Source organism: Rhinopithecus roxellana, chromosome 1 (assembly GCF_007565055.1).
Source record: "Rhinopithecus roxellana isolate Shanxi Qingling chromosome 1, ASM756505v1, whole genome shotgun sequence".
NCBI lineage: Eukaryota > Metazoa > Chordata > Mammalia > Primates > Cercopithecidae > Rhinopithecus > Rhinopithecus roxellana.
In genome coordinates, this window is record NC_044549.1 from 165,901,579 (window position 1) to 165,924,044 (window position 22,466).

The following is a 22,466-nucleotide window of genomic DNA, read 5'->3' on the forward strand; positions in this document are numbered from 1 at the left end:
TTGTTTGGAAATCAAAGATAAGAAAGATACATATTTTTAAATGTTATGGTCCTGTTTAAATAGAGATTAAAATTTTATTGGTTTTATGTTTATTCTTCAACAAAAATTGAAATTCTTTACTTAGATACTAATTACAATATTAATTTGAATTAAGACACCAGATTTTTAAAATTAAGATTTTGGTTTTCTTCAGAGTTATATATGTAAATATGTATGAGGGTGTTTTGTTTCTTTCTTCTGAGATGGAGTCTTGCTCTGTAGCCCAGGCTGGAGTGCAGTGGCATGATCTCGGCTCACTGCAACCACCTCAACCTCCGGGGTCCAAGGTAGCTGGGATTACAGGCACCCGCCACCAAACTGGGCTAATTTTTGTATTTTTAGTAGAGACAGGATTCCACCATGTTGGCCAGGCTGGTCTTGAACTCCTGATCTCTGGTGATCTGCCTGCCTTGGTCCCCCAAAGTGCCGGGATTATAGATGTGAGCCACGGTACCTGGCCTGTATGAGTTTTTGGTGATTGATTTTTGAAATAGGATGTAATTTACCTATAAAATATATGGGCCAAATTGCCTATTTATTACTTTCTGTATTAATTAGAATAAGGTTCAGTCATATATAACAAAAAACAAGTAAAAGTGGCCTTTAAACACAAGGTTATTCTTGCGTTTCAAGTAAAAGAATTCTTGAAAGCAAGTGATGTAGTGTTAAGCCCCACAAAGTTATCAGGGGCTCCTTGTTACTTTTCTCCTGACCTCAGCATATAGTTTCCATCCTCTCCTTCACTTCCTGAGTTAAAATAGCTGTCAGACTCCAGCTGTCATGTTAGCATTAGAGACAGCAGGAAAAAGGAAGGGATAGAAGGCAAAATAGCTTTACCATATTGTCAAGTTTAAGGAGTCTTTCCAGAATGTTCTTTCCAGTAAGTTCTGCTTGTACCTCATGATCCTACTAAGTTGCAAGGAATGCTGGGAGATTTAGTTTAGAGGTATTTTTGTTTTTGTTTGTTTTTAAGATCTGGGCACATTGGCACCTCAAAATAGTTAAATTTCTATTAGTAAGGAAAAGAAATACGAATGTTCTCTCAGTGTCTCCCTCTACTGTCCTATCCATCACCCCCATTATTAACATCATAATTTTCTTCTGTGTCCACTGTCCAAGTTGGTCTCAACTTGAGCTTGAGCCTTGATCTTAACCAGCCTTAGTGGTCTGCTTTGCTGGAGTCTATAAATATTTGCTGAATGATTTAAGATAGTACTTTCATTGATGTACTTTTAAAAAGAGTATAGGAAATGCCATCATGGTTATTAGTAATTATTACTGGGTTGGGCTGGAGGGAATTAAACAACAAATACTCTCAGCAAATTGATCTGAGAGTATTTGAGACATTGCTGAGAGTATTTCAATTTCTGAGATATTTTTGATTGTCATAACTGGAGGGGCTGCTACTGGCATCTGATAGGTAGAATTCAGGGGTGCTGTGAAATACTCTATATACATAGGACTTCTACAAAAGATAAATATTATATCCTAAATGTCAGTATTCCTGAGGTTGAGAAACCCTGCCTTATCCAAATGACATTCCGCTCGTATTGTATTGTGATAAGGTTTCACAGAATGTTATCTCTCATTATAAAACTACATAATAATTGATAATCACATTTATGTAATTAAATTGTAGTTAGATAGTATAAGTGATAGTGATTTACATAAAGAAATGAAAGTTATATCAGTGTTAAATTAGTCATGTTATACAAGTGGTTGTTTTTATTTTCTGTTAAAAGTATGTCTTCATGATTATAAAATTAATTTTTCAGTAATGGCAGATATATTATATTTAAATAATGTCAGTTTGGGTTTCTAAGTCTTTAAAACATTGTATATTAACCGATTCTCTTGGAAAATTTTCTGGGAAAAGTAACCTCTTCACACATGTGTTCTAAAGGAAGCTGAACGGATGCTTCAAGACGATGATGATACTGTGCACCTTCCATTTGAAGGGGGAAGTCTCTTGCAAATTCCAGTTAAGGCCCTAAAATACAGGTGAGTTATAACTTTATGCTCTAAAACTTTTATATGCATGTCAAGTGTATTAATAAGCCATACAGTGCTTCTTTAAAATGATTTCTATTTTATAAAAGATGATAAAATCTGCATATGGTCTATCAACTAAAGGAGGGTGTCACACAGTTTGAAAAGGAAGTCCCTTGCTCCTTTCCCACCCAAGCTGGACTTGGACCAGAGCCTTAAACTAACTTCCATGCCAAGCCAATAAAATTGACTTGTCTTCTATCACTCTATCTATCTTAGTGAAGTTTAAAATCAGTACATGAGTCTGAGAATATTTCCATTTTCCCAGTAGTGTAGCTTTTTCCTTTGTGCCCTTCATTAGGGCTGGGGTCAGTGGGTGCTGGAAAATAAAAGTTTTCAGTAATCTTTGTCAGTATCCATTCAGATACCAGTAATTCATTTTCTTATAGCCTTCCAATACATAACTATGTTTAGAGGCCCTGGAAGTCCCTTACTTTTCAAAGATGTGATTTGATTATTGGCAGTGAGGGTTCATATGATGCAAGAATTAATAAATATGTATAATTCATTGTGTGTGATTTTGGTGATTTATATTTAAATTTAAGAACTAAAGATAAAGAGGTTGGGAAATGCAGACTTCTGTAGTATTAAAAGATTAACCTATATTCATGTACACACCTGATTTCTATTTCTACACATCTATTCCATTTCTGATTAGCTAGAGAAGTCAGTCTTAGAGGCCGGGTGCGGTGGCCTATGCTTGTAATCCCAGCACTTTGGGAGGCTGAGGCAGGTGGATCACCTGAGGTCAGGAGTTCAAGACCAGCCTGGCCAACATGGGGAGATCCCGTCTCTACTAAAAATACAAAAATTAGCTGGGTGTGGTGGTGCCTGTAATCCCAGCTACTCAGGAGGGTGAGGCAGGAGAATTGCTTGAACCCATGAGGCAGAGATTGCAGTGAGCCAAGATCATGCCAGTGCACTCCAACCTAGGCAGCAGAGCAAGACTTAGTCTCAAAATAATATTAATAACAGCCTATATTTGTGTGCACACCTGATTTCTATTTTTTTTTTTTTTTTTTTTTTGAGACGAAGTCTCGTTCTTGTTCCCCAGGCTGGAGTGGAATGATGTGATATCGGCTCACTGCAACTTCCGCCTCCTGGGTTCTCTTGAGTAGTTGGGATTACAGGCGCCTGCCACCACGCCCGGCTAATTTTTGTAATTATAGTAGAGACGGGGTTTCACCATGTTGGCCACGATGGTCTCGAACTCCTGACCTCAGGTGATCCGCCCGCCTTGGCCTCCCAAATGCTGGGATTACAGGCGTGAACCACAGCTCCTGGCCCTCCTATTTCTACACATCTATTCCATTTCTGATTAGCCAGCGAAATCAGTCTTAGAAAATATACAGGTTTCTTCCCTGATCTCAGTTGATAGAAAATGTTTTATTGGTATTTATTTAACTTCCTTCCATTTCTTTTTTTATTTTTTAGCTATTTATAGCTTTTACAGGAGTAACATTTGACTTGTACATGTTGATTAGTTGTGATGAATGAATTCAACTAATTTTCCTCTATACATTTTGCTATTAATTTTCACTATTGTTATTATTCTGTATTAATATTTCTCTTGAAATTTTTGTATACTTTAAATGCCAAGCATAGAGGCATTTAATATGGATATTTAATATATCCAGCTACAGTGATCTGCTTTGATGGGTTCTAGAAATATTTGTTAAATGATTTAATATGTTCATTGATGTACTTCTAAAAAGAGTATAGGAACTACCATGATGGTTGTTAGTAATTATCACCAATTTGCTGAGAGTATTTGCGCTTAATTTCTATACCCTGCTTTATCACTTTTTCAGTGTAATTATATATGAACCTTGACAAATTTAAGTGGAGTCTATAGTCTGATAAAGAAAAAAGATATCTGTAGTTTTCCTTTTGTCTTTTAAGTGGTGACATGAGCCATGATTAATATGGCTATGTTTAAAATTTTTAACATCAGGAATGCCAGGAAATGGCTAATGTGCTTATTTGCCAGAATTTTATATCTTAAATAGCTTTGGATTACTTGCATGGAAGATCAAATGAGATGGTATATGAAAGTATTTGGAAACTGTAAAGCCCTTATAAAAGATGAAAATAATTTATATAATGCAGGCAAAGTTTTTCCCATCTAATTTCATTTTGAGGGAAGAAAACATATACTTTCTTCATAGTGGAGGATATTTAGAAGGTAGAAAGTTTATCAGGAATTCCTTTCTTCACTTATATGAAGTTGGCAACCAAGTGAATAAACGTTTACTCGGGGTAGGCAGAGTTTCAAGTTGGATGGCTATGCTATTATAAACTTTGGTATTCAGACTTTGTGTACTTTTAAAAATCTGACGTGGTGAAGGTAAAGAAGCCGTTTATAGAGACTTTTCAGTGACCACCTCACACTTCTCTTCAATCTTAAATTTGTAAACAACATTCTGATTTTAAGTATGAACAGAGCTAGCACTTTCTAAATGACCGCTGTTTAGTCATTTGTAAACTAGTTGCCATCACATTGTTAATTTAACATTACCTAATTTGACATTTGTATTTGTGGCTTGTTTGTCTGAATGTATTTTTTTAATCAAAGAAAAAGGACTTGCAAATGTATTTGTATTAACTTTGATACTTTCCTATTACTTGTGATGGACAACCTTGAGCCCCAAATTAATTATTTATGGATATTATTGGATTTGAGGTCTTGAAGTAATTTTCATAGAAATATAGAAACAGAAACATTTGTCTCTTACTGTAATAAATGGATAGTACTCTTTTTTTTCCTTTTTTTTAATTCTTGAGATGAGTCTTGCTCTGTCACCCAGGTTGGAGTGCAGTGGTGCGATCTCGAATCACTGCAACCTCTGCCTCCCAGGTTCAAGAGCTTCTCCTGCCTCAGCCTCCCAAGTAGCTGGGATTACAGGCGAGTGCCACCATACCCGGCTAATATTTGTATTTTTAGTAAAGATGGAGTTTCACCACGTTGGCCAGGCTGGTCTCGAACTCCTGACCTCGTGATCCGCCTGCCTTGGCCTCCCAAAGTGCTGGGATTATAGGCTTGAGCCACCATGATAAATACCACCTTTATCACACTAAATATGTGACATATTTTCAGAACTTTGTTTTCAATTTCAGAGTGTTATCTTTCCAAGCATTCTTTATAATGATTTGTAAAAGCTATGAAAAATAAGATTTTAAAAATCATAATCTTAAGTTTTCCTTATATACTTTGGGTATTTATTTGATAAGATTAAATGTGTGCCAATTATAAATGTTTTCTAGTTGACTTGAGATTGTATTATTTTTTGTATGCATAAGCGTATTAACATAGTCTTATGTTATTTCAGTAGCATATTTTCAGCCAAGATGATCAGAGGGCATCATTGCTAGAGTGGTGCCGAAGTACTACTGAAACCCCAAATTGGATTCTGAAGCGAAGTTCCATAAATAAATCTTGCTAACTTAGTTAATCTTACTCCTAGTTTTGATTAGAAAGAAAGATGTAATTCTTCATAAGGACTTTGTAACAGAACTCAAATTCTGATATCCTGCTAGACCTTTAAGTGCATGGCAAAGGTTTTCTCAATTTAGCTGATGAAAGCAGGTAATAAGAATGACAATATTAATGCTTTTGCAAGTACTGAATACTAACCAAAAAGTGTGTTTGTTCTTCAGTGTTGATCCCTCAGTTGTTAACATATCAGATGAAATGGCCAAAACTGCACAGTGGAAGGCACTTTCCATGAATACTGAGAATGCCAAAGTAACCAGATCTAATATGAGGTAGTTATAAATATTTATGTGTTTTCTAACTGTAGCCAATTTTCATTTACTTATGATAGCTTCATTCCTTTCTTCCTTTCATCCATCATTTTAATGTATACTTGGAATAAGGTATAAATAATGATTATGTTTTTGTCTTTTATATAGTTACCTATTTTAAAAAAGAATTTGAGTCAGGTGCAGTGGCTCACACCTGTAATCCCAGCACTTTGGGAGACTGAAGTGGGCAGACCGTCTGAGGTCAGGATCATCTGAGGTCACTTGCAGTGATCCGAGATCGTGCCATTGCACTCCAACCTGGAGGACAAGAGTGAAACTCTGTCTCAAAAATAGTAATATAATAATTCGAGCTATTTTATAATAAAAATAAATTTCATATAGCAGTATGGAGTGAACATAAAAACGAGCAGAAACCATATAAAGATAACTATTAGGGATTAACTACTATAATTGAATACTATTTCAATCATACTTTCTGATGATCAAAGAAAAGAGAAATACAAGTTGTTTCCCTTCTTGTGTTTTGGTCTAGTATGCCATTTGTTCTGGTGAGGTAAACATGTTGCTTGGAGATATTTGGAAGAAATCGAATCCATTGACGTAAAGACCATTCAGTTTTACAGTGGACCATGTGTTGAAAGTATTATGTAACCTCTTTCTTACATTTCTTGTTATATAACCTGTTTTCTTTCTTTTGTTCTCACTTCAAGAACTAAGCCCTCAGGGATTCTGTTTGGTGATCATCAGTACTTTAATCCCTTAAGCCTCTGGAGAAATGAGTTACTGTCTTGTAGGGTACTCAGTCATTCATACTCAGCAAATACTTCTTTTTATGTACAATTTGTGCAAGATGCTATGTTGGGTGTCTGTATATTCTGCTTGGGCATCAGATGAAAACTTTTCTAGGCATTCAGTCACGTAGCTGTTTTGGTTCACTTGCTGTCTTAGCTCTGTCTTCTGACAATAAGTGATTAGCTTTTTGTCACTGTTTCACTACCCTCTTTTAGAACCTTTTTCCTACTTACTCTCTATCATATGTTTTTCACTTCTGTCATCTGAGTTCTGATTTCTCAGCTGGCTGTTTCCTTTCTTCTGTCTTTAACTTAAAAAGTTTTAAAGTTAAACTCTTTGTAATTTTGGATCATTCAGTACAGCCAGAATTTTTCTAAATATTCTTTTTACTATTAGTAATTGTTCACACAGAGTCAGCACCCCTGGCCCTGTTAGTATAATTATCATAAAAAATAAAGGCCTTACAATAATAACTAATACCTTTTATGCTTTTACCTTTTGTTTGGGTTGCCTTGCACTTCAAAATCACATAGGAAGAAACAGAATGTCTTGGCTATGTTGTTTAACAGGAAAATGCTTGGGGATGGGGGTCTTTTCTTCAGTTTGTCTGGAGAAGACAGCAAACCATAGTGTGTTTTTACACTTTCTGAAAACCTTTTCCAGAACCCATATATTCATATGTTACAATTAATCAATTAAATCCATATACATGGAGTCACTGTGTGATACTAACTTGAAAATATAGAGTAGGTCGGCCAGGTGCCGTGGCTTAGGCCTGTAATCCCAACACGTTGGGAGGCCAAGGTGGGCGGATGATTTGAGGTCAGGAGTTCGAGACCAGCCTGACCAACATGGAGAAACCCTGTCTCTACTAAAACTACAAAAATTAGCTGGGCATGGTGGCACATGCCTGTAATCCCAGCTACTTGGGAGGCTGAGGCAGGAGAATCACTTGAACCTGGGGGGCGGAGGTTGCAGTGAGCTGTGATTGTGCCATTGCATTCCATCCTGGGCAACAAGAGCAAAACTCTGTCTCTCAAAAAAACATATATATATATTTCAAATATTTGTTCTACATATATAGAATACATATTCATAAATAAAATTCATAAATATAAACCAATATGTATATAGAATATATAATAGATATATTGGTTTTGTATTTATGAATCAGATTTGGAGTGAGAAGTTTTATAAATTTATAACCTTGGAAATTATTTGATACCTGTCTATTAACAAAGATTCATATATGAATAGATTTTTCAGTAAAATAAAAGTCTCATGCTATAACTGTTCATATATGAAATAAAAGTAATCCAACAGATTCTGACCATATACTGCCCTATTTTAAGGACCCCCTCTTTAGTTGTAAGAAGAACATGAATTTAAATTGCAAACAGAATTTTTAATATTTGTAATTTTTAAAAACAGAATTTTTAATATTAGCCTTTCCACTTTATTGATTTAGAATAAGGTAAAATTATATTAGCAAGTCATAAGTTTGTAGTGTTAATACTAATCTCAGAAGGTTTAATATACTCATTCTTAGCCATGTTTAGGATTGAATATTTATGTTTAAAAATTATTTATTTTCATTCTTTGTTTTAAATAGTCCTGATAAACCTGTGAGTGTGAAAATAAGTTTTGAAGATGAACCAAGAAAGAAATATGTGGATGCTGAAACTTCATTATAGAACTGATCCAAGAGGCATTATACATATAGATATATACATATGTAATGTGTGCGTATCCCGTCACTATATATAAGAATATTGTATGTCATGCTGTTTGTGTGTGACTACTGAGTTTTTAAAAGTAGTGTCTGGAGTTTGTAATGAGCACTGTGGAGACTATGTGTATAATGAAATGCTCTCTTTGAAGTGAGGTACATGGTTCTTAACTATTCAAATATTTATTCTGTTAGAAAAAAAAATTTCTGTTTTGCAATAGAAGGATGTGGAGAAATGCTTTCAGTCTGCTTTTCTTAAATCTCTTTGTTCATCAATGGCAATTCATAAAAACCTTAAGTGATACTTTGTTTATGTTTATAATTTTTATGTGTTTCTCGAAATTTTCACATATGATTTCACTGTTGTTAGTGCTGTGTGGAAGAATAGGGAGTCTATACCAGTGCTATGGGAAAAGTGGAAACATTTCAGGGCTTCTCTGTCTGTGTTTCATTTCTGTAGATGTCCATCATGTTTCACTAACTGGCGTTTTCTTAGCCATAGAGATGAATGTAGAACAATGGAAACTTTAATAATGATAGTTTTTAACTTTTATGTTTAAATTTTTTTTAAATCTCAAATCCTTCATATCTAGGTATCCATTGTGACAGACAAGTAAAATTGCAGGTGATTTGATAATTAAGCACCCATACCATTTATAACTTCATGAATTTAAAAAGTTATACAATGCCAGTTTGCAATAGTTAGATTTTGATGCCTTTGTAGAATTTTTTTTTTCTGAATCCTTATACTCTTTTAAATCCTATAATTCCCACTCTGCCTTGTCTCTGCCTTGTCTCTCTTTTTCTTAAAATGGTTTAGTTTCCATCAGGTTCAAGTTATTGACTATTCTCTTATAAGTAGTAGGCATAAATAATCAGGAGTCAGAATTCTCTCAGATGAGTCTGTGATCAGTATTACTTTATTAAGAATTACCTTTCATTTTCTCTTTATGTTGTTCTTTTGTAGATTACATTTAATAGCTTGTTACCTGTGATTTTATTTTAAAATATTTATTTTGATATGATGCTTAAATATTATATAAACATTTGGAAAAGTAACAAATAGAGTAAATTGTTAATGTAAATAGTTGGTGCTTACTTGCATTTATGTTTATTATCTTAAAGCAATTGATAGATTTTACATCTTTGATATAAAGCACTGCCATATTTATATTTTAAAAGGAAATCAGACATTTTATATGTAGCTCAGATTAATGGCATTTTTATTTTGTGTATTTGTTAGTTTTTGCTTTTCTGAGCTTTTTAAAGTCTAACAAATCTTGTTAGTCATCTTTTATATACTTTTAGTTCCACGTGAAATAAATGTTGTTAAGCCTGTAGGACTGGATGAATGGGGTTGTGAAACTGATTTGACAAGAGAATAATTTACAAAAATCAAATGAGTATTGAGAAGCCACAGAAATATCAAAAATGGTGACATGACTATTAGGATGAAAATTTTAATGAAATTCCAGTGCTCCCTTTAACCATATAATTAAATTATAAAAGTATACATAATTAATCTAATAAAGGATCATGAGGAATGCCAAAAGCTGAAATTTTAGCAAGTCTGGTGTTTTAAATTCATTATAAACTATTTATTAACTAAGGTAATGTCCTCCTCTAAGACCATATTGTAAGAGTCTAGTTAAAATGATGGATTCAACTTCTGCCTTGGATGAAAGGTTGGAAATGTAGCTGCTTTTCTTTAGAAAATATATAGCTGTCATCATTTGGTACTGCCTAAAAAGAGTTAGACTCTATTGGCAATTGATAGAGTATTACCCACGGTGCTTATTATTGTTTATGAGCTTCCATTGTAATGATTCCTTTTCGTTTGTAGCAGCATAATTATTTCCAAAGACCCCAGTATTTGCTGCTATTTTTAAAACTCCCCTGATGTACCTGAACAAGAGGATTTCCTCACATCATTTCCTTGTGTCTGGACATCGGGGGTAACAACTGTACTTACTTTACAGGAAGAAATTTTAAAACTGAAAACTACCTGGGATCATAGTGTTTCTGTGATTTTATTTAATTATGTGTAGTAAGTATCCAGTGCCAGAAAAACCGTCACTTGCAAAATACTTTGCACTCAAAATGTTTTCACAATGCTTCTAATTTTACTGGTTTCTGCTTTCTTTTGACTACTTGACTGACAAAATGATCTGACTACTCCGTTTAAGAGCAAAGGTAACTCATGTTTAAGTAATTAACTGCTCGTTTTAAGTGATTATATTTCTTCCACTGTTTTTGAAAAATAATCATAGATAGCATTCATTGAGACAGTGACAGATATAATTTACTACATATATTGATTTTTAAATAAAGTTGCCTTAAATAAGTGTATATAAGCAGTAGTAGTTGCTATGTACTGATTTACCTCAAGGTGCAAAATAATGAAACCTGTACATATTCCATTTACAAAATAAATTCAGCCCTGCACTTTTCTTTAGATGCCTTGATTTCCAGAATGGAGCTTAGTGCTACTGAATACCCTGGCCACAGAGCCACCTCAGGATATTCTTTTCTCCACCCTAGTTTTATTTATTTATAGATACCTGTTTACGAAGTCTGTAGTAAATCCTGATGCTGACCATCTGAAATGTACTTTTTTCTGAATGCTGTTTCAATCTAAAATAGCAGCTTTTGAGAAAACAATGACGTAAATTCCTTATGATAAAAGGATGATTCTATATATTCTTTAATGATATTAAATATGCTGAAGCGAAGCACACAGTCTTTCTAAAGTGTGTGTGTGTTTGTGTGAATGTGAATGATTCTGATCTTATATCTGTAAAACGTTGTTTTACAAAGCTGTGGCATACCATTGTTCATATTGCCAAGTCTTCTGTAAAGATGTCTGGGACAAAATATTTTATGTGCTAATGCATGTATTTGTAAACCAGATTTGTTTACCACTCAAAATTAACTTGTTTTCTTCATCCAAAAAAGTTTATTTCTTCCACATACTTAAATTTTCTGTGTGGGTATAATAGCTTTCTAATTTTTTTCTTTCACAAAGGCAGGTTCAAAATTCTGTTGAAAGAAAAATGCTTTCTGAAACTGAGGTATAACACCAGAGTTTGCTGTTTAAAGAATTATATGATGTACATCAGTTCTATAAATGTGCTCAGCAGTTTAACGTGTGAATCCTGTTTTAAAGTGCTCAGATTTCAACTGTGTAAGCCATTGATATAACATTGTAATTAAAAATGTTTATATGAAATAACTTAATGTTTTAAATTTATTTAGGTAGATCGCATCATTTTTATCATATGCACTGCAAATATGTGAAATGTCTTTTGGTTTATTCCAACAATTATTTATTTTAGAAAGTAAATTTGAAGACTTTAAGGACGTTCAAAGTTTATTAAAATAGTGTTCAAATTGCAAAATTTGGCCATCTTAATATAAATTGGTTTCTAACTTTTCAAAAAGTAACATTAAGTGTCAATTTTAGGAAAACATAGTTGGAAATGTAATCATCCAAAGATCATTTTAAAAATGAAATTTAATTAGCACATATTGACTTCAACATTTGACTTAGAGTAATTGTTAAACCCCAGTTTTTTTTTTTGTTTGTTTGTTTTTTTAAATCAGATTTTTGCACACTGATTAGTTTTTGTGTTGTGGCTTTTTTTTGTTGCTTTATTATTCAAGGTTTTTTTTTTTTTCCCTATGGGGTAGATTGTCTTCCAATGTTTACTATGTTTAAATAAATAAAAAATTGAATTTTATTGTTCGTTTATATAAAATTTGATACCTTGATGTAATTTCACAGTACAGTTCCAATTTTTATGGCTTTTATAATTACAATGATATTTTCTTCTATAATAAAATCCAAAGTAAACATTTAAATTGTAGAACTGGTATTTTTTCATTTATATGAAGTATAAGCCTCTACCAGGTCTATATTGTGAATGATCCTGCCTTTCAAATTTGTTTCATAATTGTTAGATGAAAACTATTTTTTCGGAGATGTTACTGAAGTTGATTGAGCAATAAAAATCTACTTAATTAGTTGTTGGCTATTGTCTTTACTTTGTATTCTGGTTATTAGGAGAACCACATGTCTGTCTCAGCTTGAGATGGGATAGGAGAGGAAGGTAAATGAGTGATGTCTGTTTCTGGCCTCCTAATATTCCTAGGCTTAGGTAGGGGAGAGAAAACAGGAAACGTTGTGAAAAAAATAAAAGTGTTTGTTTCACAACAGCGTTTGCTGGTTAAGAAATAATTGACTTTAAAGCTCTGTAAGAAAAGGCTGATTCATTTATTCCCCCTTGATTTTAGAAATCTTGCTGTGTGATGTGTAATGATTTTCATGATAATACCGAACTCTCCAGGGCTTTTCTTTTCTTTTCTTTTCTTTCTTTTTCTTTTCTTTTCTTTCTTTTTCTTTTCTTTTCTTTTCTTTTTCTTTTTCTTTTTTTTTTTTTTTTGAGATGGGGTCTGGCTCTGTCGCCCAGGCTGGAGTGCAGTGGCCCAATCTCAGCTCACTGCAAGCTCTGGCTCGGGTTCACGCCATTCTCCTCCCTCAGCCTCCCGAGTAGCTTGGGACTACAGGCGTCCGCCACCACACCTGGCTAATTTTTTGTATTTTTTTAGTAGAGACAGGGTTTCACTATGTTAACCAGGATGGTCTCTTGATCTCCTGACCTCATGATCTGCCCGCCTTGGCCTCCCAAAGTGCTGGGATTACAGGCATGAACCACTGTGCGGCCTCTTTCTTTGTTTTTAGTGACTATAACTTTATTATGAATTATTTTCCTTAATAGAAAATTACAGGTCTTGGTTTGTTTCTCATTTGGCATGTGTGGAACACTTTCCTTTTGTGTTTTCTGCACTGAAAAACTTCTGATAACCTCACCATGTGTTTGATACCCTTTGGAATAAGATGGGGATAGACACTTATGTTTTTGGAAATTTCATTTGAAAATTTAGTTTACATTTATTTTAGGGGAAATTATTTTTTGTCAATTTATAATTTCTAGCTACAGACCTTTGAGATTCTGTAGGAGGAGAGAGGAAAAGAGTAACTCTCTTTGATCTGGCCAATAAAGGCATATCTGATCTCTTAAGTATCATTTCTTTTCATGGTGGACCCACACATTCCTATCTCTATGCTTTTAATGAAAACATTTCTGTTGTTTAGTAGACCTTCCTTTCTGCTTCTCTGCTTTTCTTTCAAAGCCCAATTTAAGTTCTGCCTTTACTTCAAATTGTATTCAGTCCTCTGCTTTCAGTCTACAAGATCATTCTCATTCCTCCACTTAGATTGTGTGTGTGTGTGTGTGTGGTGGGTGTGTGTGTAAATAGCCTTTTCTTATCCCATTGGGCTGAAGTCTTTTTATAAATTTTGAAAAGTGATTTTATCTTCTTGATGAGCTGATCCTGAATATCGACTTACATGCAGATTTGTTGCTTTTATGCTGGAGTTAAGACATGCTGTTTTACTTTTGAACTGTGTAATTTATGTTATGCATTTCGTTTTTGAAAAGGCCTTAGAAAAAGATGTTTTCCTAGTTTTGAGCCTTGCTATATAAGCTATAAGCTTGGGGCAAGATCTCTTGTGGGATTTTATTTTTTATCATGTTACAGAGGGACCCTTAACATTTGAGATGATAGTGTATGTGTCTTTTAGAGGCAGTGTCATTCTTGCTTCTTAATCTCTGCAGCTTTCAGGGAAGTTCGGGAATATTCTGGGATGGCTAAAACATTAAGACTTTAATTTCACTGAGTAGTGGAAAGATGGGAAGCACAATTGGTATTCTGGTGAACATGAGAAGTTCAGTGGAGTCACGTCTCACTGCTTAATATTTATTTTTTGAGATAGAGCCTGGCTCTGTCTCTGGCTGGAGTGCAGTGGTGCGATCTTGGCTCACTGCACCTCCGCTTCCTGGGTTCAAGTAATTCTCATGCCTCAGCCTCCTGAGTAATAGGCACTAGCATGCGCCACCATACCCGCGTGATTTTTCTGTTAGCAGAGATGGTTTGGCCATGATGACCAGGCTGGTCTCAAACGCCTCACCTCAAGTGATCCTCCTGCCTCGGCCTCCCAAAGTGCTGGGATTACAGACATGAGCCACCAAGCCAGGCTGACTGCTTAATATGTAGAATGTGTGTATAGAATACTTTTTGTACTCAGCATCGGTCTTCCTGCCCCTGTCACCTTGTTTTGTTTTATTGGTAACATTAATCTTGATGGTTTTAATGTCCATCAGTGATAGACTGGATTAAGAAAATGTGGCACATATATACCATGGAATACTATGCAACCATAAAAAAGGATGAGTTCATGTCCTTTGTAGGGACATGGATGAAGCTGGAAACCATCATTCTCAGCAAACTATTGCAAGGACAAAAATCAAACACCACATGTTCTCACTCATAGGTGGGAATCGAACAATGAGTACACTAGGACACAGGAAAGGGAACATCACACACCAGGGCCTGTCGTGGGGTGGGAGGAGGGGGGAGGGATAGCATAAGGAGATACACCTAATGTAAATGACGAGTTAATGGGTGCAGCACACCAACATGGCACATGTATACATATGTAACCTGCACGTTGTGCATATGTACCCTAGAACTTACATATAAAAAAATCTTGATGGTTTTATGTTCTCTGAAGTTTAATTAGTTCTGCTATACTCACTGGAGTTTGGCTTTCATCTCGCCTTTCTACATTCCCAAAATAGCACTGGTCTGTTTATTAAGCATTTTAAAAAATGCTTTCAATTACGGAAGCTTAAGTATTGTTACCCAATGGGCCTACTTACTATCCAAACCCGAAAAAGTTAGGGTTCACTGTATTCATTTAAAATCCAGTTTGGGAAGATGTAATCACCAGTGTTGACACACTCATGAGCGTTTAGTGATATTAAGATGAGGTTGAATAGGGCCCAGTACTCAAAGAAATCGTCAAAGGAGCATCATCGTGATTAAGACCAGACTCAAGTAGGTTTTACCGTGACTCCCATCACTTCCTAGCTCTGCCATACTGGACTACTTAGGAAACTTCTTGTGCCTCCGTTTTATAAGTGAAATAAGGAAAGAATTTGAAATCGTGCCCAGCACAAAATTGAACACTCAATAAATTGACATTTTTCATGTATTTAAAGTTACAGAGTGTCAGGTATATTTTTAAAGCGTTATCTACTGCAGTTCAGAAATTTTAAAGACGCTTCAGACTTTCACAAAAGGTGGAGTGACTTGCCCAAGGCCACAAAACGAACTGGCAATAGTTGTACCATACAGGTTTCTTGAATCCCAGGTCACTCTTATTTTTGTGAAAAATGTGGTGCTATGGCACCATATTCTCATTGCCTGTGGCTTGAGTAACTGAAGACGTTTTCACGCCATATGAAAGATATTTAGCATGCTGCATTGATTCCTTATCAGATTAAATCTTTGCTTTTAAAGAGAAATGATTTTTAGCCCATAGCGGTTCTTGAAAGTAAACACTCCAAGATGAAGTTGCCCTTGCCCAACAAAGGTTAGACACCTTAAATCCAGAAAAATCTTCAACGTTTAGGAGACCTGTTCACAGGTAGCTCTAGGTTCCAGTGAAGTGGCTGCAGCACAGCCTTCGGCATCACTTGCCTCCTCTTCTGCTTGCAAGCTTGGTGGTGGACCTAGCGCGTCTCTGGTTGCTACGGCGATTCACTGGCAGGCGTCATCCGTCGCTATGGCGCTCTGCACTGCGCAGCATGGCTGCTCCCGATTGGCTCAGGGGCCCCAGGAGTCGGAGGAAGAATTGTCGGCATTGGCCTGGCCAGCGCCGGTTGGTGGCCTGGAGGAGGATTTGATTGGAAAACCAACGGTGCCGCTGGCCGCCGCGTACTCGAGTTTGAGGGGACCGCGAGTAGGCTAGGGGGAGGACGGGACGGGCTAAGACTGGACGGGACCCCTGGTCTGCAGCAGCAGGTGACAGCAGCAGGGACAATGAGAAGGAGATTGGCCTGAAGGAGGGACCGTCCCTCCGGCGCGGTGAGTAGGCGGGAGCCGCTGCTCGGCTGTGCCGGCGCGCAGCTCGAGTCAGGGTCTCCGGGGAGACGTCCTCAGGTCCCTGTGGAGCGGCCCCGAAGCCTCGGGAGCCAGCTTCACTAGACAAGAGGCAGGGGTAGAGAATGCGGCTGTGGTGGGTAAGTGAGTCACTACGTGAGGCGGTCTTTTCGAAGCAGGTGGGTTTGTGTTGGACGGATGGATGGTGGCAAAGCGCCATCAACGATGCTTCTTGGCGCTTCCATTTTGATAACGGAATTATTCTGGTTAAATGGAGCCTGAATGTGTCTCTTCCAATCTGCTCCAACGCCTCTGGAGGTTCATTCTTCATCTCTATGAGCGTCGCTTTTCTGCCTTCTCCTTACAGGATGCTGCTTTGACTTTGCCCCTTTGCTTTTCTCCTCCACTTCGGTGAGCCCTTCCACTTCCTCGCCTTAGGCACCATGTGTCTGATGATGGTTAGAAAGCCTCCACCTGGAACCTAGCCTGCTCCACTAAGCGTCAGACGCCAAAATCCAGCTGCCAAGTTAATGCCACACATGTGCAACCCTGAACGCCATCTTCCCCACGCCTGCTACTGCTCTTGGATTCCACTATCCATTCAGTTTCAAAAACTATACTCTAGACAACATCCATGACACTTACTGCTGCTTCCTCTGCATCTCTATCAATTATCAAGACTATCCCTTCTTAATAGATGTTGAATCAATTCCCACATTACCATCTCTGTTCTTACTGTCTCAATTTCCACCATCCCTTGGTTAAATTCAACATCCATCTGGCTTCTTTGATTCTAGTCTGGCCCTATCTGTCCAATTCACTTTTTTCCCACCATTGTTAAACTGATTTTTTTTTTTCTTTGAGAAGGAGTCTTGCTCTATTGCCAGGCTGGAGTGCAGTGGAGCGATCTCAGCTCACTGTAACCTCCGCCTTCCGGGTTCAACCAATTCTTAGCCTCAGCCTCCAGAGTAGCTGGGATTACAGGCGCAAGCCACTTCGCCTGGCTAATTTTTGTATTTTTAGTAGAGAAGGGGTTTCACCATGTTGGCCAGGCTGGTCTCCAACTCCTGATCTCAGGTGATCCGCCCGCCTCAGCCTCCCAAAGTGCTGGAATTACAGGCGTGAGCCATCGCGCCCGGCTAAACTGATCTTTTTACAGCGCACATAAGGGCATTTCTCTTCCCTACCTAAAGACCTGCAATGATTCCCCATTACCCTAATCCAATCTTTAGTTAGGCCTTCTATCAGCAGTTCCATCTTGATTGTTCCCAGAATATGTCACATTCTCTCCTGTGTGTAGTTATCTCACCTGTCGCTCACACTGCCTGGAATGGACTCTCCTTTTTGCACCCCCACACTCCTGCTCTCACTCCCCAATAATTTTCTGTATGTTGCTTGATTACTGTTTCTTTCTCTAGACTGCGTCTGTGATGGCAGAGACCATCTTTGTCTCAGTCACTATTGTTATGTATATCCAGCATTTAGCCCAGTACAAGACATCATAACAGGTGTTCAACAAATACTTGTTAACTGGTTGAATCTCTAAAATGAGAAGTTACTGTGTGCCATGGTATCTTTATTTCTTCCAGAAAAGTCAGAAATGGCCAATGAAGCTTTTGGTTATAAAAGGTAAATGTTGAATTTACAGATTTTACTTTAATTTCAAGACCATCAGTAATTGGAAACTACTTCAATTCACAGTTTATGGTTCAAGCCATAATCATTATCACGGTAGCTGTTATTATATGACATAAGCTTAAAATGGTGAAGAGAGAGACAGTACAGCACGGTTTGCAAGAGCTAAGCTTTGGAGTCATACATACATAGGTTTGAATCCTAGCTCTAGCATTTTAGTCGTGTAACACATAACAAATTAGCCTCTAGTCAGAATCTTTATCTGCACAATGGGCATATAATAGCACCTAGCTCATAGGATTGTTTTAAAGATTATATGTACATAATTCATACCAAAGGCATAGTGCTTTATATATAGTAAGCTTTCACACTTAAAGATGAACACACTGGGCCAGGCACAGTGGCTCATGCCTGTAATTCCAGCACTTTGGGAGGACGAGGTGGGTGGATCACCTGAGGTTAGGAGTTCAAGATCAGCCTGGCCAACATGGTGAAACCCCGTCTCTACAAAAAATACAAAATTAGCCGGGCATGGTGGCGCAAGCCTATAATCCCCACTACTTGGGAGGCTGAAGCAGGAGAATCCCTTGAACCGGGAGACAGAGGTTGCAGTGAGCCAAGATCATGCCACACTGCTCTACAGCCTGGGCAACAAGAGTGAAACTCTGTTTCCAAAAAAAAAACAAAAACAGCGAAGGCTAGAGTTGTGAAATTGGCATGGTCAGTTCACAAAAGGTAAAAAATCAATCTTTTGATTCAGTCAAGTGCAATTTCTAGGACACCATCCTGTTGTTATAGTACTTGATCACAAACTTTTGTGTTTGGCAACAGCCTGATACAGCTCAGAGTCTCAATCATTCAGGGAGTATTCATTGACCATCTAATGGGTTTGGGGCTCCATGCCCAGTGAGGGTGAGCCAAAAGACAGTACAACCAATAAAGTCTTCAGGAGGTGGAAGAAGGGCCTGGAATGTTACTCTGCCTGTCAGAGCCAGTCAAGCTTTGAGGCTGAAGTCAGAGTGAACTGGGTTGAGCACTTGGATAGGCAGAGAGAAGCTGGAAGTTCATCCAGACAGTCAACAAATATTTGTTGGACACCTGGGCCTTCAGCAGTGAGCAAAACAAAGGCACTATTCTCTTAGGACAGTTCTCAGGGCACAGTAGAGCAGAGTTCATAGAACCCAGATTCTCAAGTCAAACTGCTTGGGTTCTAATCCTAGCTCCCCAAATTCTAGATATGGGATTGGCAAGTTACTTAATCTTTCGGCACCTCAGTTTCCTCATCTGTAAAATGAGGTGGTTGTGAACATTACATGAATTAATATGGAAAAATTTCTTAGAACAATGGTCATTATGCAGGAACTGCCATGTAAATGTTATTTATTTGTATTATGTTCTATTTGGAACACAATATGAGGAGAGAAATAAGTAAAGCAGGATGAGGGAATAGAAATAATCAGCTTGTGGATAGTGTGTATGACTTGGATTTGGGAATAAGTCTTACATTTTGAAAGATTTCATCTTCTAGATGAAAGTGAACTTTAAACAAACTCATGTATATGCCTGATATGTATCATGATTTAAGAAACAGGATTGGCCAGGCACGATGGCTCACACCTGTAATCCCAGCACTTTGGGAGGTCGAGGTGGGAGGATCACTTGAGGTCAGGAGTTCGAGACCAGCCTGGCCAACATGTTGAAACCCTGTCTCTACTAAAAATACAAAAATTAGCTGGGTGTGGTGACGTGTGCTGGTAATCCCAACTACTCTGGAGGCTGAGGCAGGAGAATCACTTGAACCCGGGAGGCGAAGGTTGCAGTGAGCCGAGATGGCACCACTGCACTCCAGCCTGGGCACAGAGCAAGACTCCATCTCAAAAACAAAAACAAACAAACAAACAAAACAGAAACAATAAAACAGGAATATGCGCACTGGATAAAATATATAGTTTTTTATTTGGTAAAATAATTCCTTATACTTATCTATAGGTCAGACTCCCCTCATCTCAGCTAAAATCTGCCATGGTCATAATGAAAGTCATGGGCTTAAGTCCATAGAGTTGGCATCAATTCAAAGCTTATTAAATCTTATATTAGAAATAGTTATGATAGCCACAGATTCTAGCTTCAAAGCAGTTAGCAGAATCACAGTGACAAAATGACAACTGACTGGCTCATGTCTACAAAAGATACCTAAGCACTCCTATAAAAATTAAAGTAAAAACTACAAGCAGGACAGATAAAGCACAGCAGCCATAACACTGACCTTGGGCCACCAGGAAAAAGTTGCACAGTAGTATATTTAGTATTGTTAATATGAAAAGTACGAATAAAATAATATTTGTTTATTAAAGAAATAAGTATTTATCTAGAAAATTCACTTAGGTGAATAGAGAGCTGGATAAATGCCACCAATAAATGAGAGTTAGTACTGCATTAGATTAACAGGAAGGGTTCTGCCCGGCTTCAAATCTCTGCTCTGTCACTTACCAGCTGTGGGACCTTGGCAAATGGATGAACCTCACTGGGCCTCATTTCCTTCATGTGTAAATTAGGGACTGTAAGGGTAGCTACCTTATAGATTCATTAGGAGTATTACATTAGGTAATGTATAGAAAGCACTTAGAACAGTGCTAGCACCACCATGTAAATGTTTGCTCTTATTATGACTGTTGTTATTACTAGGTAGGAGATCTTGGCCAAGTTACTGGACATTTTAGTGCCTCAGTTTCTTCATCTGTAAGTTGGAGATGTATTACTACCTCAAAGGGTTGTTTTGAGGATTAAATGAATATACTAATGTGCTTGTAAGAATAACCCTTATTAGGTTTTTAAAAATTAAAATGAAAACCACTTATGACATTGAATTTAAACCCTATTTTTAATTTTATCTCTAGTATTTTTCATTAATGAGTCAAAATCAATGAATATAGACAAATGATTTAAAATAAATACACAGCCAGGTGCTGTGGCTCACACCTGTAATTCCAGCACTTTGGGAGGCCGAGGAGGGTGGATCAACTGAGGTCAGGACTTTGAGACCAGCCTGGCCAACATGGTGAAAGCCCGTCTCTACTAAAAATACAGAAAAAAAAAGGAAAAAGAAAAATTAGCCAGACATGGTGGTGGGCACCTGCAATTCCAACCACTTGGGAGGCTGAGGCAGGAGAATTGCTTGAACCTGGGAGGCAGAGGTTGCAGTGAGCCGAGATCGTGCCACTGCACTCCAGCCTGGGTGACAAGAGCAAAACTCCATCTCAAAAAATAAATCAATAAAGTAAATACACAAGCTCTTCAAATGAGGTAATATTATTACCAGCCTGAGCAACACGGTGAGACCCCACTCTCCACACACACACACACACACACACACACACGATGATACTTACAACAGCTATCATAACAGTAACATATTTCTCTAGTTGTTGACAGTTCTAAAGAGATGTCACTCTATTTTATTTAGTCCCGACTACCACCTTGTCATAAGCATGTTGTTATTTCTATTTTTCAGCCAATGAGAAAATAGTCAGAGAAGTCCAGTGACACTTCTCAGGTCACTCAGTGGGCAAGTGGAAACCAAGCCTCCTCTACCCCTGTTATTCTTTTTGACTATATTCCAGTGGTGTAACCAGGGGAATGCACATTCCCAGACTTGTCAACTTGCATCAGTGGAGATAGTGGCATTCATATAATATACATGTGTATGCTACACTTGACACAATGTGAATACTCATCTTTCCTTTAGGAAACATTATTGTCTTGTTCATGTATCTTTAACATCAATGTAATACTTTATATTCTTTTCTTTGTGGCTTCCTTGTATTTATAGAGATATTTTGTCAAATCAACATGCTGCAATCACTGGATACTAGTCAGCTGGGGCAAACTTATTTGCTGTTCTTTTTCATTGTCTTTACTCTCCACATCTACATCATGATATTCCAGTTATATTTGGAGTTTCGCAATCACATTTAACTTGGAATTTGTTCATTGATTGATTCATTCAGCAATTATTTATTGAATCCCTCTTTTGTTATAAACTACAAAGTATGTGCTAGATACTGGGAATGAGCCAAAAAGCTGTACTCCATATGCTTGACTAGTTTACAGTAAACTAATGGAGATGGACATATGTATTTATTGAATTATTACCTGAATCAGCCTCTTTGTGAAAAGCTGCAAGGCAATGCTTGGCGGGGTTGTGACCCTGTCTAGGAGGTCAGCCCAAAGAATGGATACTTCAGGCCGGGCACGGTGGCTCAAGCCTGTAATCCCAGCACTTTGGGAGGCCGAGATGGGCGGATCATGAGGTCAGGAGATCGAGACCATCCTGGCTAACACGGTGAAACCCCGTCTCTACTAAAAAGTGCAAAAAACTAGCCGGGCGCGGTGGCGGGCGCCTGTAGTCCCAGCTACTCAGGAGGCTGAGGCAGGAGAATGGCGTAAACCC

General features: G+C 37.4%; 2 protein-coding genes across 6 annotated transcripts in view; both read left to right on the plus strand.

Moving 5' to 3' along the window:
* SLC4A7 (solute carrier family 4 member 7) overlaps positions 1 to 12,399 on the plus strand; it is a 109,982-nt gene extending 97,583 nt beyond the window's left edge. For 4 of the 5 annotated variants that reach the window (XM_030933071.1, XM_010357330.2, XM_030933072.1 and 1 more), the window contains exons 23-25: positions 1,943 to 2,040; positions 5,746 to 5,853; positions 8,258 to 12,397. In XM_030933071.1, coding sequence (XP_030788931.1) covers positions 1,943 to 2,040; positions 5,746 to 5,853; positions 8,258 to 8,339 — 288 coding nt within the window. In that variant the 3' untranslated portion in view covers positions 8,340 to 12,397. Of the gene's footprint in view, positions 1 to 1,942; positions 2,041 to 5,745; positions 5,854 to 8,257 lie in introns of all 5 variants that reach the window. The other variant, XM_030933074.1, reaches the window with a different exon arrangement.
* A 3,778-nt stretch (positions 12,400 to 16,177) lies between these two features.
* The window catches only part of NEK10 (NIMA related kinase 10), a 280,588-nt gene continuing 274,299 nt past the window's right edge, over positions 16,178 to 22,466 (plus strand). Inside the window, exon 1 of the mRNA XM_030933079.1 lies at positions 16,178 to 16,366. The gene's annotated coding sequence lies outside the window, so the exon portion shown is untranslated. The remainder of the gene's footprint in view (positions 16,367 to 22,466) is intronic.